The 16,872-nt window shown below is 52.3% G+C and overlaps 1 protein-coding gene across 5 annotated transcripts in view; it reads left to right on the top strand.

The window, feature by feature from the left end:
* The window catches only part of abr (ABR activator of RhoGEF and GTPase), a 171,956-nt gene that overhangs the window by 85,497 nt on the left and 69,587 nt on the right, over positions 1-16,872 (top strand). For all 5 annotated transcript variants that reach the window (XM_035433222.1, XM_035433223.1, XM_035433224.1 and 2 more), the window contains 5 exons: positions 480-587; positions 1,978-2,038; positions 12,565-12,617; positions 13,999-14,139; positions 15,862-15,983. In XM_035433222.1, the coding sequence (XP_035289113.1) occupies positions 480-587; positions 1,978-2,038; positions 12,565-12,617; positions 13,999-14,139; positions 15,862-15,983 (485 nt within the window). The remainder of the gene's footprint in view (positions 1-479; positions 588-1,977; positions 2,039-12,564; positions 12,618-13,998; positions 14,140-15,861; positions 15,984-16,872) is intronic.

The following is a 16,872-nucleotide window of genomic DNA, read 5'->3' as shown; positions in this document are numbered from 1 at the left end:
GGAATCTGAATTCCCCATCCGTTGGGTTTTTGATTGTCACATTTTTCTGTGTTCTTTTTTTTTGGTGCCAAGGCTTGTTCGGCTGAACCGATACATTACTCAACATCCCAAACTGCACCACAGAACACCGTAACATGAACGCTGCTTCACCATTCACACAAACTGCATTGTACAGACACGCTAGATTCTGCAATCTGGTTCAGTTTTCTGCTCCTGAGAGAACCCCCCCCTCCTCCTCCCCCTCCATTATTAAATGTTTTCGAGGGCTGAATTCCAAATATTAAATAAATTAATTAGGCCCCCGCTGGGCGTGATTAATTTGTTCTCACCTAAACCCCTCAGAGGAAGGATGGGAGATAATTATGATCGCCGTTCTGCTGCCCCAAACTCCTCTCCCTGTCTCTTTTATTTTCTTGATGTGCGGCATTTTCATTTTTTTAAATGCTGTCTGCATGTTTTTTTTTTTTTTCCTCACACAGGCCAGTCAGCTCGGTGTTTACAAAGCATTCGTTGACAACTACAAAGTTGCCGTGGAGACCGCGGAGAAATGTAGCCAGGGGAACTCCCAGTTCCAGAAGATATCGGAGGTTAGTATTCGCTCTGTTTTATTCTTTGTGTTTAATTGTGTACACTGTAACCTGCTTCACATTCCTGCTGTTGTGCCTGGGTTTTAAACTGATCCTGCTGTTCTAGCTGTACAAAAAATTAATTTAGACTTTTTTAGTCCATTATTGATGGAACTATGAATTCTGCTCTGTAAAATTCTTAAGGAGAATGTCATGGCCTGAGCTGAAGCATGATTGGGTTATTCAGCAAGACAATGATTCAAAGCACAAAAGCAAGTCCACATCTGAAGGGCTGAAAAGAAACTAAATTAAAGCTTTGGAGTGGACTTGAACTCTAAGGGAGCTGAACCCAATGGAGGTGCTGTGGCAGGACCTGAGACAAGCAGTTCATGCTGGAAAGCCTACAAATTTGTCTGCAAGGAAGAGTGGGATAAAATACCTCAACAGCATTGTGAAAAACTGATATCAATCTGCACATTCCTATTCGGTGTGTTGTAATGGGGTTTTGTAATTATCGTCGTAGGTTGCCTGGATCAGCATGGGTTCATTTATGACACCAAATCTTCCTTTGCCGAAATTGGGACTTGTGGCCACGGGGCTTTTAAAGTCCCCCCCGTCTCAGAACAATTGTGCGCAGCCTGTTCATTTTGGTTTTTTTTTTTTAAGTGCCAGCCGGGGGGGAGCCGTTGAGCGCCTTCCCAGAGTGCAGCTGTTCAGTTTGTCTTCATTAGCCCTCCGGCGGCGTCGTGCTCGTTAGCTCCCAGCACACGTACGCGCGGTAGCGCTCAGCGTTGAGTGGAAGTCGGGTAACGCCACTGAGGCTTAACGCCGCGGTCGGGCGCTCTGCGCGCTAGCTGTGTGCACGCTAGCTGTGTGCACGTTAGCTGTGCGCTCGCTAGCTGTGTGCACGTTAGCTGTGCGCGTGCTAGCTGTGTGCACGTTAGCTGTGCGCGCGCTAGCTGTGTGCACGTTAGCTGTGCGCGCGCTAGCTGTGTGCACGTTAGCTGTGCGCGCGCTAGCTCTCTGCGGCTGGAGTCATTTCCTATGGGTGCTGCTAGCAGTACGCAGAGGGTGACGCACGTCCCTTATAATGATCGATGTGTGTGTGTGTATGTATGACAGGCTTGATTTGAGAATGTCAAACTGATTACATTGGTTTTTAACCGTTTAATTACTAAATGTTTTTTTTTTTCCTAATGGAGACAACCTGGAAGTGTCTTGGTCGTGTCATGTAATTTCTGTGCTTTAGTTGTTTTTGGCATAAACAAGCCATTCATAAGCGTGCCAAGCGTGCAGAAGCGCATGTTTGCGTGTGCCGTGTATTACCTCATTAATTACAGGAGTGAAACTGTGTGTGATTGACACGGCCTGCCACGCCTCTCACGTACGTGCGGCTTGTTCTTCCTCACAGAACCTCAAAGTCAAGGGGCCGAAGGACTCCAGGGACTGCACCTCGTCAGTCACCATGGAAGGTACGTTCCTGTCCCGTCTGTCAGACCTGGTTCAGTGCTGACCTCCCTGTGAGAGAGAGAGAGAGAGGGAGAGAGAGAGAGAGAGAGATGGAGCTGGTGAGCGGTGTGAAGCTGAATGAAGGAGAGAGAAGCAGTGGGAAAGTGGCATGGCGCTGAATATAGAGAGAGAGAGAGAGAGGGTGCGCACCGTAGAGCGAGCAGCATAGAGCGCAAGGAGAGAGAGAGAGAGCGGCGAGCGCGTAGAGATGAAGGGGAGAGAGAGACACTGGGCGAGCAGCGTGCAGCTGAGAGAGAGAGAGAGAGAGCGAGGAGCGGGCGAGTGGCGTGCAGCTGAGAGAGAGAGAGAGAGAGAGAGAGCGGCATGCAGCTGAGAGAGAGAGAGAGCGGGCGAGCGGCGTGCAGCTGAGAGAGAGAGAGAGCGGGCGAGCAGCGTGCAGCTGAGAGAGAGAGAGACTGGGCGAGCGGCGTGCAGCTGAGAGAGAGAGCGGGCGAGCGGGGAGCAGCTGAGAGAGAGAGAGAGAGAGAGCAGCATGCAGCTGAGAGAGAGAGAGCGAGCGAGCGGGGAGCAGCCGGTTTGGTGGCCTGGCCCTTTAAGAAGGCGCTGGCGCGGCGGCCCGGCCCCCTCGCTTGTGTATGCAGCGGCGTGCTGTCGGGCGGCGGTACAGACTGGCGCGCGCGCTGGCTGGCGATGGACGCTGGCGGGCTCGGGGAGATGGCACTGAGAGCACGGGGGGGGACGCCAGCATGGAAATCCTTCTCATCCTCCGGCTGTGCTGTAACTGCACCTACGGTAAAGCCCCCTGCCCTGCTGCACTCTCTCTCTCTCTCTCTCTCTCTCTCTGTCTCTCCCTGTCTCTCTCTGCCTGTGTCTCTCTCTCTCTCTCTCTCTCTCTCTCTCTCTCTCTCTCTGTCTCTCTCAGCTGCTGTCAGGCAGGACCCGTCCTCCTTGGCTTCGTGGGTTTTTTTATTTTTATTTAAACCCCTGTCCGCAACGTGCTTGCTGTCCGGGCAGGTTTGCCGTTTAGTGGAATTGTTTAGCGCTGTTTGGGCTCTCTCTGGTTCCGGCCGCCCCGTCCGTGGATTCGGCTCCCGGGTACGCGGACGAAGTCCCGGCGCGTTCGCGTTTCCAGAGACGCTCGCTGCTTTTACGCGTTCTAAATGCCCGTGCGCTGTTTTCTGAGCGAGAGGGTCGTTTCGCGTGTGCCCTTCTGGGCGCTCGCCGGTCGGCTCGTCCGCACCGGTCGGCTTGTCCGCACCGGGCTCTTTTGAAGTTCCTGCACTTCTGAGGTCAGTGCAGGATCGTGTCTCTCTGTCCGGCAGCTGCGTTCACCCCGGGTCCCGGGTGTTAATAACGACAGCCTTATTTTCATCCTCACACTTCCAAGGCTGGGAAAACGGAATTTCGCCGGCTGGTGTTCCGCTTCCTGAGAGATCGCGCATAGTTCGTAATCCGTAGGTTAGCCGTGAGCTGGCTGATTTTTCCCAGAATGCCCGTGGGGACGAACGTGTCTTGTGTATCTGTGGCGTAGGGGACTTGGAGATTGCATGCACACCTGTGTGTCTGAATGGGTGACACATTTCCTGTCACTGAAGCATGATTTTACAGAGGACTGACAGAGTGTGACTGAGAGGCTGTGTACTGTGTGTGTGTGTTAAAGAATGAGATTATAATTCAGTTGTTTGCTGTCAGATACGTGTGTTTGTGCATATGCTTGTGTGTGAGAGTATGTGTGTCTGTTCATATGTCTGTGTGTGTGTGAAAGAATGAGACTATCATTCAGTTGTTTGCATGTACAGGTACTTGTGGTGTGTGTGTGTGCATATGCTTGTGTGTGTGGATATGTGCTTCTGTTCACATGTCTGTGTGTGTGTGTGTGTGTGTATGAGATAGTGAGACTATAATTCAGTTGTTTGCATGTACAGGTACGTCAGGTATGTCTGTGCATATGCCTGTGTGTGTGTGTGTGTGTGTGTGTATGTGTGTTCATAACCAGTGTGGTGGTTTCTGCAGGAGTGTGTGTGTGTGTGTGCGTGTGCGTGTGCGTGTGTGTGTGTATGTGTGTTCATAACCAGTGTGGTGGTTTCTTCAGGAGTGTGTGAGTGTGTGTGTGTGTGTGTGTGTGTGTGTATACTCAGAGCCGGCCTGCAGTTCTGCATGCAGTGCCTGTTACACAGCGTTGGCCTAAGAGCCTCATTAACCAGCTCGTATCGACCCCATCAGTGTACCGGGGCTGGAGCGCGGCCATGCTAATATCGACGTAGCGCAGCCAAGCCAGCTGAGTCTGTGTGAGATTCCAGTCAGTGACCTAGCCGGGTCTGATTGGCTGGAACGATTGTCACATGCATGTTATTTCCGTGGCTTGGGTTTAAAAATGAATTTCCTGTCTCGCTGAAGGTGAGAGAATTAATTTAATTTTAGATCAAGTCACATTTTCCGGCTTACTCTTTCTCCCCCCTTGACATTCAGTCTGACCACTTCGTTTTTCCCTTATTTTTTTTAATCCTTTTTGAATTCATCTTTCAGTCGATGTCCTTCAGTGGCTGTAAAACACTCCACTTAATGCAGCAGCTATTCTGTAGTAATGAAAGAAGGTCTTTTGGTCCGATGCAACAAGACCAGTTTTCATAAAAGTGACAGTTATAATGATAATACTGCAATCTCAATTGTCTCATATTACAGTATATTTTCGATGAATCACTGTAGACTGCGATATGATCTCCCCCCCCGTTTCATTTATAATAGCTATTACTTATCTTCTGATTGGGACCCATTTAACGCTAGTTGTAAATCAGGCCGACTGAATTGCTTCCGTTTCGGCGGCGAAGAGCGCTACGCCGATGCCTTCGATCGGGAGCGACGGCGCCGATGGAGAGAACGCCGCGTGACGTGACGCCTGTCTGCATTTCGGACAGCGCGGCGCTGTCGCCTCTCCCCCCGGAGCGCAGAGGACCCGTCCGCCAGTCCCACGCAGCCTGTGGCGGTGCGCCGGCCTGGATGAGACCGCGCTGTTCACTTCAGCGACTGAAGCTTGCGATGCGGCTTTAATATTTAATATTCATACCCGCAAAGCAGTATGCATGCGGGCTACGCTTTGCTATGCCTAGCACTCAGATGTTAACTTTATCAGCATCCCTTTAACCTCTTAAGGAACAAGCCAAATTTTGCCAATCCTTGCCCATTTAGGGGGTACCCTATTTAAAGCTTTATAACTCCAGACGTGAACACCACAGAGACTTGAAAAATGGCTTAAATGAAGCAAGACATTTGTACAATTTACAATACTAACACAGATTAGTTTATATTCATAATTTTGGAAGAAATAAAGTGCCACAAATGCAATTGTTTTGACAAAAAATCCAAAATAAATTTGCACTTTTTAAGTTTGCAATGAAATACTGCGAGATTGAATATATGCAGGAGGTTAAACTATACATGTGCTAGGTCAAAAACGTCTTGACCACAAGTTCATAAAATCTAAGGGTGGATATGTAGAACTACTATAGATGTATGAAGCAAAAACTAAGCAGTGTACCCAGCATCTCCAAATCTATCCAAAATGTCTAAATTATGCATTGCTGTAAATCATAACATATCCATGTATTTCACTACAAATCAACTGTTTTGACTCAAGAAAATCACTGTTGCATAATTTTCAAATGGGAATTACAAGCTTTCAGTCAGTACAGTGGTCTAAAATAGCTAGGTGTCCAGAAACATATCCAAAATCTCTCCAAAATTGAATAAAATGATTTTTGTCCATTATAAAGCATATAAATGAGCCCCTTATGAGGGTTTAAGATGAAACATTGCTATCAGATTAAAAAAATAATGCAAAAACATTGTCACACAATGCGGTACAGTACCTAAATGTGTAATAATTAACTCGTGTGTATTTCTATACTCTGTACTCCCGTATGTTTTCTTGTATGGGGATGAGACAACATGAAAACAATTTTCACCCGTCCACCACGTTTTGGCAATGTTCCAGCTATGACGTCATCACTGTTGCATGCTTCACAAAAACTATTACACTTCCGTCTAACGCTTACATTACAGTGTAAAATATTTACATTATATAACACCACTAACCTATTTAAAGATACTCAATTTCAAAAATAACGTATATAACCGAAATATTTTGAACGGTAATACTTACATAGCAATGATGAAATCTCCTCTATGTTCAGTAGATAGAGACAGAGACGGTATCAATGATATTGTTCTATTCGCTTCTGTTTTGCTCCAGAAAACGATGTCAGCTAGGTCTATCAGCAAACATATGGTTTAGCTATGTTCAGAAGTCCTCAATAATAATAGTATTTTCCAAGAAATTACGAAATATCCTTGAACACGTTTCGTTAGGTGCATCGTATTTGTCTGCTAACAGAGTGATTGCGTAAGTGAATGCTATGGTAAGAATATTTTCTGTTACGCTGACCTATGAAACGCTATTCCAAAAGCAGAATTAGACATGTTATACATCGTTAGAAAGCTTATACTCTCGCCTACCGAATAAATGAATTGTAAATCAAGTCAGACTGTACTAAAAAGGACGACGACGCCGTAAACAACAGGTGTGGTGTTACGCACAGCTATTTTGGAAGATACCCAGGCGTCACAGATGCGCCTATATTTCCCAAACGGATTGTCCAAGACAATATATGACCACGCAGTCTCAAAAGGGACATCTCTACACGTAAAACCAACAGTAAGGTTTTATATTTATTCAATATTTAGTCCCAGATATTGACTGTAGAATGACATGGTATCATTTTTAAAAACTTTTTCTCGTTTATTTCGTTATTCAGTGAGCAGCGTTTTCACTGCTGTATAGGCATATCTTAGTGCTATTGTCGGGTTTATCTTGCTGCTATGACGGAATACGATTTTTTAGTGGTGAAAGAATATTTTTATTAATGCCAGGATAGACAATATTGTCCATTATGTCAAGGGTGGGGGGTGTTTTTTAGATGAGACTGCAGGGAGGGGGTGCGTGTTAAATGAACGACCGGAGCGACAATGGTGGGGCTGCGAAACTCCGTTTTCGGCATAGTTGTCATGTATCGTCTACCAATGAAACTGAAACAACGCGTTTCTGTTTTCATCTCACACGTTGGTTGCAGTAGCACCGAATGTTTGACTTTAGTAATCTAGGCACGCGGGCGTGCCCACCACTAGGGGCAATGCGCTAAGAGGTTAAAGTGTCTTAGCAGGGAATCTTATGTACTGTACTGTCGGTTGCCTGTGATATGGAACTGTTTCCTTTTTTGATATCCTATGAATTTTTTCCCCTACATATTTAGTCCTCGTAGTTCGTTTATGACGTTTAGTCAGTGGGTGACCCCGCCCGAGGTGTGCGGCCGGTAAAGTTGTGCTCACTTGTCAGTGCTCGCCCGCCGGCTAAGGGCTGTTTTACACCCGACAGGCCGCGCAGTGCTACAGGAGAGCTTGCGCAACGTAGCGCGTAGAGTTGGGGCGTAAAGTTTTGCCTCGCGCCTGTCGTTTTATCGTCCTTTCCGGAGCGGGGGGGGGGGGGTGAAATGAAGCGAAACCCCCCCCGGCAGGTCGCAAATCGCGCGACGGCGGCACCGCCAGCTCCTTACTCCACTTTTCCGCTCGGGCTCGGCGAGCCGCGACGGTAATTCGATCGCCCCCCGCGCGCCTAAAAGTTTCCCGCTCGGCGATTTATATCGCTTCCAGCCCCCTGCTCCGATCGCAGCTGACCGGTCAGGCTCAGCGGCGTCCGGACAGCCACTTCTATATTAACGATGAATGTCTTTAATTAACAATAAAGGTCGTTTTATGACCCTGGGTTGAGGCCGAAGGTGTTGTTTTCGCTTTAACGCGGCCCGCAAACCCTTTCGTTTATTATGGGATTAAAAACCGTCGGGGGCTTCTCGGCTGCAGCGCCGGTGTTCCGTCCGCCGTTTTTAAAAATGATGATGGTGACACAGAGGGGAGTCGCTGGAGGGAATCGGGGGGCCTGGTTTTTTTACGGCACGGATGCCGGATTTCATTTCCTCCGCGCCGTTCCTCGCGCGGGCGGGTACCCGCTCGCCCGCCCGCCCCCCTCGCGAACCCGCTGCGGACGATTGGCTGCCCGCGGAGCCGCCGGCCTCCGCCGTTGGGTAAGCGGGTAACACAGAGCTGCTAAACGGCAGGTCCCCCAGCCTCCACTTCAGAGTGAGGGAGGGGAGCTGAGCGTGTGGCGTGGAGGGATTGGAGGGTTGGGGGGGGGGGGGGGGTGGGGGGGGGCGGGCATTGATTTCAGGGGGGCGGTGCTGGTGGGGTACATCGATACCCAGATTACGGATGCCTTTCAAGCAATCCGGGTGTCCTTGGGAAAGCTTCCCCGTGAGGAACAATCGATTTTTTTGAAGAATCGGCGTCACTTTTTATTTTTTTTGTGGCTGCTTTTGAACATAAGCCTGGCTCTAGTGGGGGGGGGTTATGGGTAATTAGAGAAGGCGTTTCTCCCCCGTATGGCTCTTCCTACGGGAGTTTGAGACGGCGAGCCGACCAGCCAGACGGCAGAGTTTGGCTCGCGGGCGGGTCGCCCCCTGCAGGCAGGGAGGGGCGGAGCCTGAACGGTGCTTGCGTGACCGCAGAGAGGAAAGAGAAAAGGGGAAACGCTGGAGAGCAGAGAGGCGTGGAGGAGTGAGAGGCGGGCGGGGTTCACTGTTAACCTCAAGTTCCGCTTGCAAACCGCCGCTGCTCACCGCGGCGACGGTTCCCACGGCAGCAGGCGGCAGCAGGTGCACGGCTGTTGTTGATAGCAGGGAGGCGCGAGGGGCACGTTTTGAGGGGAGGGGGGTGAGGCTTACCCCCTGCCTCCTGTCCTCCTCCTTCTCCCCCCCCCCCCCCGCTCAGCTCTCGGAGACGGGCAGCGCTCAGTACCTCAGTCACGACTCGCGGCTCAGCCCGAGCGGTGGCGGCGGCGGCGCATTGAGCCGCTATCGGCTACCTGCAGACGGCCGATAGGAGCTCCGTGAGCTGAGAGGGAATGAGCTGCTTATGGAAAGCGCCGGAGTCTGGACCGCAGCAGAGGCTGACTGCCTGCAGAGTGTTTACCCCTGGGCAGGGTCAGTGCCCGCAGAGCAGGGTATTTACCCCTGGGCAGGTTCAGTGCCCGCAGAGCAGGGTGTTTACCCCTGGGCAGGTTCAGTGCCCGCAGAGCAGGGTATTTACCCCTGGGCAGGGTCAGTGCCCGCAGAGCAGGGTATTTACCCCTGGGCAGGGTCAGTGCCCGCAGAGCAGGGTATTTACCCCTGGGCAGGGTCAGTGCCCGCAGAGCAGGGTATTTACCCCTGGGCAGGGTCAGTGCCCGCAGAGCAGGGTATTTACCCCTGGGCAGGGTCAGTGCCCGCAGAGCAGGGTATTTACCCCTGGGCAGGTTCAGTGCCCGCAGAGCAGGGTATTTACCCCTGGGCAGGGTCAGTGCCCGCAGAGCAGGGTATTTACCCCTGGGCAGGGTCAGTGCCCGCAGAGCAGGGTATTTACCCCTGGGCAGGTTCAGTGCCCGCAGAGCAGGGTATTTACCCCTGGGCAGGTTCAGTGCCCGCAGAGCAGGGTATTTACCCCTGGGCAGGCTCAGTGCCCGCAGAGCAGGGTATTTACCCCTGGGCAGGGTCAGTGCCCGCAGAGCAGGGTATTTACCCCTGGGCAGGTTCAGTGCCCGCAGAGCAGGGTATTTACCCCTGGGCAGGTTCAGTGCCCGCAGAGCAGGGTATTTACCCCTGGGCAGGGTCAGTGCCCGCAGAGCAGGGTATTTACCCCTGGGCAGGTTCAGTGCCCGCAGAGCAGGGTATTTACCCCTGGGCAGGCTCAGTGCCCGCAGAGCAGGGTATTTACCCCTGGGCAGGTTCAGTGCCCGCAGAGCAGGGTATTTACCCCTGGGCAGGGTCAGTGCCCGCAGAGCAGGGTATTTACCCCTGGGCAGGGTCAGTGCCCGCAGAGCAGGGTATTTACCCCTGGGCAGGTTCAGTGCCCGCAGAGCAGGGTATTTACCCCTGGGCAGGGTCAGTGCCCGCAGAGCAGGGTATTTACCCCTGGGCAGGGTCAGTGCCCGCAGAGCAGGGTATTTACCCCTGGGCAGGTTCAGTGCCCGCAAAGCAGGGTATTTACCCCTGGGCAGGGTCAGTGCCCGCAGAGCAGGGTATTTACCCCTGGGCAGGGTCAGTGCCCGCAGAGCAGGGTATTTACCCCTGGGCAGGGTCAGTGCCCGCAGAGCAGGGTATTTACCCCTGGGCTGGGTCAGTGCCCGCAGAGCAGGGTATTTACCCCTGGGCAGGGTCAGTGCCCGCAGAGCAGGGTATTTACCCCTGGGCAGGTTCAGTGCCCGCAGAGCAGGGTATTTACCCCTGGGCAGGGTCAGTGCCCGCAGAGCAGGGTATTTACCCCTGGGCAGGGTCAGTGCCCGCAGAGCAGGGTATTTACCCCTGGGCAGGGTCAGTGCCCGCAGAGCAGGGTATTTACCCCTGGGCAGGGTCAGTGCCCGCAGAGCAGGGTATTTACCCCTGGGCAGGTTCAGTGCCCGCAGAGCAGGGTATTTACCCCTGGGCAGGGTCAGTGCCCGCAGAGCAGGGTATTTACCCCTGGGCAGGTTCAGTGCCCGCAGAGCAGGGTATTTACCCCTGGGCAGGGTCAGTGCCCGCAGAGCAGGGTATTTACCCCTGGGCAGGTTCAGTGCCCGCAGAGCAGGGTATTTACCCCTGGGCAGGGTCAGTGCCCGCAGAGCAGGGTATTTACCCCTGGGCAGGGTCAGTGCCCGCAGAGCAGGGTATTTACCCCTGGGCTAATGGGGCCGTCGGGCTGTACGTGCTGGTCTGCACGCAGGTCTTCTCGAGGGTGCTTTGAGGGCTGTTCTGCTGAAATTAGAATACACCTCCCTGGCATTCTGCGATGTGAGGCGACTGCGTTTCGTGTTGAATAAAGGACGGCGTACGATATTCTGGCCACCGTGGTCAGAGAGCGAGCAAACCGGAAACCAGAAAAGCCTCCGCGTGAAATCTCGCCCAGGCAAACAGGGGAACGGCGTAGCGCAGGGAACCCCAGTTTGGCCTCCCGTTCGCGCGCCTCCCAAGGAAAAGAGAGAACCCCCACCTTCGATTCCCCGATTCCCTCCCGGCATCAAACGCAAAACCTGCTATACGTCCCACACGGTTTCTGTTCTCCACGTATAGCTCACCTCCATCTGACTCCCACCCCGGTACAGCACAGCTCCATACGGCAGGCTTCAGCGTTACAGCCAGCCGCTCCTCACACTGTGTAATGAATATGCAGCTCTGTACGGTGGGCTCCCACCAGCAGCCCGACGGAGCTGAATTCATCTGGGGATGGAGGCTGATGCGGCTGGCATTATTTATGAAGAGACGCATGAAAGCGTGTTGTCGTAGGGCTCGAATCGTTGGTTTTCTTCTCATTTTCCCGGCCATATATTTTTTTTTTTTGCTACACTTTGATATGACTTGGAAAGCCCGTCTGAATAAAATCCCTGCGTATTTCTCTGCTTGTGTGTCCTCAAGTCAAGAAAGTTAGTTTAAAGAGAAGAACTTGCATTAAAAGGACTCCGGTGATGGTGGGAGTTTGTTCTGTAGGTGCATTTCTGCTTTTCCAGGACTGGTGGGTACTTCCCAAGCCTCTTGTTTTTGCTGTTTTATGACACCTCAGTGCTCCTCCTAAAATGGGGGGGAGGTGGTAGCGGGTCCCCTGGCTCCCCTCCCCCCCCCACGCCATGCCCCTCTCGCCCTGCAGTGCAGTTCCCTTTCACAGCCAGTCCTCCTGGGAAATGGGCCTGTCTGACTGCAGCACTGTGATCAGACTGGTACATGAGCCCGGGAGAGAGAGGCACACACACACACACACACACACACACACACTGTACACCACACACACAGACACACACACACTGCAAACCACACACACACACAGACTCACACACACAGACACACTCACACACAATGCACACATTTAACCACACACCACACACACCACACATGCACACACACACACACACAGACACAGACACACACACACACCGCACACATACACACACACTCACACACACACACACACCGCACACATTTAACCACACACTCACACACACACCGCACACTTAACCACACATCACACACATACACACACACACACACACAGACACACTTACACACACACATTTAACCACACACTACACACACACCGCATATGCACACACATTTTTGATGTATCTATTGATTCACATTATTTTTGATCAGTAGAAAAAAGAACCCTGTTTGTGCACCTTATGAAAAGTGCCTGGTCATCGGTAGCACTAACGATGACCCACATGTGTGAGTGTGAGTTTGCCCCCTTTGTGCCACGCCGTGTTACCCCGTTGTGGTTCAGCGTCCGTTTCTCCCCCAGGACTCCCCCGGCTGCTCAGGCTGTCTACACGCTCTGGGTGTAGCGCTTATGTAGCGTTTCCTATGGCTGGTTTCCTAATTCTCTCTCTCTCTCTCTCTCTCTCTCTCCCTCTCTCTATCCGCAGCTTTGCTGTACAAGCCCATCGACCGTGTGACCCGAAGCACGCTGGTCCTCCACGTGAGTATCCCTCCACCTTCCTCCCCCCCACCCCCCCAAAAGCCCCTCATTTCTCAAGTGGGCTCTCATTCTGCAAAGACATGCTTAGCCCAGGGTCCCAAACCCTGCCTCCGGGCACAGTCCCAGGGGCCCGGTGAGTTTGAGCTCAGACTAAGGAAACCGCGTGAGGCGGGTTAGCGGTGCGATCGCTCACCTGCATTGGTTAGTGCAGCGCTGCGTAGCGGTGGAAACCAGCGCACCCTGCGCCACTCCTCAGCATTACCCAGCGCTGCGTTAATCAGCCAGGACCGTTAATCGCTCGCACAACCGCGGCTGGTTTGGAGGGTGCACGCCGGGTGCCGATTTCAAGGTGAGAGGGGTTTCGGGACCCCCTACCTGAAGGTTTTCTCGAGACCGCCCGCGTTTTTCGTGTCGCGTGTGCTGATGCGCGCGCCCAACCGAAAACCGTTAATTTGTTTCGTTCGATGGCGGAGAATCACCGAGCGCTCGCTAAGCCCGAGGGCAAAGTACCGAGCGGACGCGTTCGGCCTGAATTATGGATGCACGGGACGTTGTCCAACCCAATTGTTTTCCTGGGTTTTAACTGTGCGAGGCCTCTGCCCTTTAATGAGAGCGGCCCCTTAATCATTGAGCCGTGACCTTTTGCGGAGTGGCAGTTTGATAATGCCACATCCCTTTGTAGGAAAAGGCGGAATTGAGCTGTCCGGCCAATAGGAACAGGCCCATCGTCGGGTCTGACCGCCTGCCTGCCGAACGAGCCAGGTGCATTGTGGGCGTTCCCAACCCGCGCTCGGTCGTCCTCGCGGTTTTCCCGGCTTCCGTTCAATTTTCCCGAACGGTCCGGTAAGATCTCGACCGCGGAGGAAGTCGGATCGATCCTCTGTAAGCCGAGGACCGGTATCGATAACGCGGCCGTTGTGATTAATAGGGCCCTGGACGTACAGCTCTCCCGTCAGGCCGGAGCGCATTTCATTAGCGCGTTTGCATGAGGGGGGGGGGGGGGGGCGAGGCCGAGCGCAGGCTGGCTCTCTTTATGCAAACGCCGTCCCGTAGGCAAACCAGCAGGACGCGCTCTGTAAACACCCCGCATGCGCTCGGAGCGTGTTTGCGCTTGATGCTGCACGTTCGTGACTGATGCCTTATCGTTTGCCTGGCAGCACCTGCCAAATCTGTAGGCATGTCATGCCCCCCCCCCCACACACACCACAGTTGATGCAAAACACAGTCTGCATTCAGATGCTAACGGATCTGAACCGTACATCGCAGTACAGCTGCTTTGCTTGAAGAATGACCACGTCCCAGCGGGCAGAAAGAGCTGATTGGGTGAGCTGCATTTTTTCCCGCCTTTTTACTGATTCATTTATTCTTGTACGTCTTCCAGGACCTGCTAAAACACACTCCCAAGGACCACCCCGACTTTCCGCTGCTGCAGGACGCCTTGCGGATATCCCAGAACTTCCTGTCCAGCATCAACGAGGAGATCGACCCGCGCAGGACCGCCGTCACCACGCCCAAGGGAGAGGTACGCGGCGCGGGGTGTGGGGTGCAGGGTGTTGGGTGTGGGGTGTGGAAACATGCAGCCTGCTGGCTAAGCATACCCGAAAGTCGACAGCCATGCTACTACTGCACTCCTATAGTGCCAAACACCCCTCTACTCCACTCTTATAGAGGAATATTCAGACAATCAAAGTGATGTAATTCGTCCAACAGCACAGTGCTGCCATTCAGGTTGGAATAAAACAGGAACAACACCTCGATTTGAATGTGATTTTCATATTTAGGCTGGCCAGTGCATTCGGGCATGCATGCTGTATTCAATCTCGTCTTTCAGTTCAAAATTTGAGGTATTTCAACCTTCAGCCTACAGTGTAACCGACAGGAGCTGCTGGGTTTAGCTTTAATTGGCTATGATTGGCTGTGCTCAGTAAGACTCCATTTGAAAGACCTGTTCTGTCAAAAAGAACCTTACTAAGCATGAAGTCTTCATGTCACACGGCTGAACAAAAGAACATTGCCTCGTTGCATCTCACAGATGATCCCACACATGCATATGATCTGTTACCCATGCCATTTTGAAGCTTGTGTATCTGCATCCATATCCTTTGGCTGTCAATGGCAAGGGCTGCCTCATGCTGATTGGGAAATTAGCCCTTTGAAGAGTAGGCTCTTTGGAACGTTCTTTCAGAATTCCGAGTCAGTGTTCTAGAGCTCCATTGCTTTCAAGCTTTTCAAGCATTCAGCATTAGAATGTTCAGTGAAGAACGTTCTAAACGCATATATTTGATCCTACACCTTAAATGGTTAATGCTTGGATCTGTGGCAGAGATGGAGGCAGGGTGTGGAGTGAGGGGGAGGGGTCAGCCGTCAACAGAGGAAGCCAGTCGCCGTCCTCCATTTCCTGTCAGGCCAGCCGCATCATCGGCCACCTGGTCCCTCAGAGCCGTCCATCAGGGCGGCGGCTCTTCTGTGTGCTTTATAGTGAAGGGGCTTTGATCAGGCGCTCCAGCCTCTCTCAGCCACGGGCTCTGGGGCCTGCCTTTGATTTACCCCCCCCCCCCCCCCACTCTCCCTCAGCCCCCCCCCCCCTCCCCCCCAAACCCCTTCTTCTCTGCCGTTGCTGTCACTTTCTTCTTGTTCAATGTCCTCTTTAATCCAGCGTGCGCTTTCCCAGCCCACAGAGCCTCTGCACACACTCAGCCTTCCTAAAAAGGAGGCCGTACCCCAAATCTCATCTAGCTTAGATGCCCCCCCTGCACCAGAGTGTGGGGTCAGTTTCATTTCAATTCCAGAAATTTCCGGAAATCGACTGAAAGTACATTCATGGGGATTTTTTTAATATATTGAGGAACAGAATATAGCTTGTTTCCTAAATGACTGGATTGTACTGAAATTGACCCCAATCCTGCCCAGTACTTGTCAGAAGAGAGGCTGGACCTCAGCTTTTGAAGCACGTTTTCATTTTAATTTCATGAGAGTAGACATCACACCATCTAGACACTGTGACTAATTTTGACACAGTTGTGCTGTGCTTAGTGTATTATAGGGGGTATTACGTTGTTGCTCTTTCATTGCCAACCCCTTCCTGTTGGATACGACTTGGTACTTGTCCCTGTACATCTGACGCATGGATAGGGTTTGATTTGGTTGAAAACGGACCCAGTTTCTGCAGAAGCGGAAAACGGTGCCCTGTGCTGAACGGGGAACAGGATGTGATGTCACGTCTCTGACTGCCCCTTCCCGACAGGCTCGCCAGCTGGTGAAGGATGGCTTCCTGGTGGAGGTGTCCGAGGGCTCGAGGAAGCTCCGCCACGTCTTCCTCTTCACCGACCTCCTCCTCTGCGCCAAGATGAAGAAGACCGCCGTGGGGTAGGTGAACCTTCCGGAACCTCCCTCCCTTCAGGCCCTGGTTCCTACGCGTTTAATTCATCCCGCTACACCGCAGCTGCAGGAAAGCTAATCAGATCCAGAGGAACGCTTTAATTAGTGTAACGCTGCAGTGCGTCATACTGTATGTGTACAACAACCTCCAGGGTACTCAGATGAGCATGTATGAATTATACATGCACTTCTTCCTGGGGAAACGTGGTCTCGGCTGTGGAGAAACGGTGTGAAATTCTCGGTGTCTGCTCTCACCGGGGACGGGACCGTGTGCTTTTTTAGCTCCGCGCGCTGTAAAGCTGGGCTCGGAAGCCCGAAATCCCTCTCAGAAGCACCTAGACAACGGTGCCACTGCAGTGGCTGTCACATGACAGTGAAAATCACATTCGCAAAAAATGTCAGCGATGGCTGAAGTCACCAGGGGCGAGGTTTGTAAGCTCATTCGCTGTCACGCGCAGGGGACGCTATCCGACAGGCTAATATCCATAATACTCAAACACAGGTCTTCCACGCACAGAAGAGGGGGAACGGCATTGCGTTCTCTGTGAAGCCTGCGTGTGTGCTTCGCCTGTGAAACGCGGGGGCCGGGGATCGGGGGCTTTTTCACGGTAACGGGACCTGTGAATGAGGGAAAGGCGCTGGGGAAATTTACGACGAAATTTGCGCCTGTCTTTCTCCCGGGCGACAGTGATGTCACCGATGCCTCCTTGAGACTTATCTGAAGAAGCAGGAGGCAGGGCCTTCGCATTGAACAAAGCCGGCTGTGTGAATAGAATTTCCATCACTCTTCCACCGCCCCCCCCTCCTTTGCAACCGAAATGACTTTTTATTTTCTCCTCAAATTCTCTTATAATGTGACAGTTTGATGTGATGGAGT

Source organism: Anguilla anguilla, chromosome 9, assembly GCF_013347855.1.
Source record: "Anguilla anguilla isolate fAngAng1 chromosome 9, fAngAng1.pri, whole genome shotgun sequence".
Classification (NCBI taxonomy): Eukaryota; Metazoa; Chordata; class Actinopteri; order Anguilliformes; family Anguillidae; genus Anguilla; species Anguilla anguilla.
The sequence above is the reverse complement of the archived record's forward strand: the minus strand, read 5'-3'. Positions and strand labels throughout refer to the sequence as shown.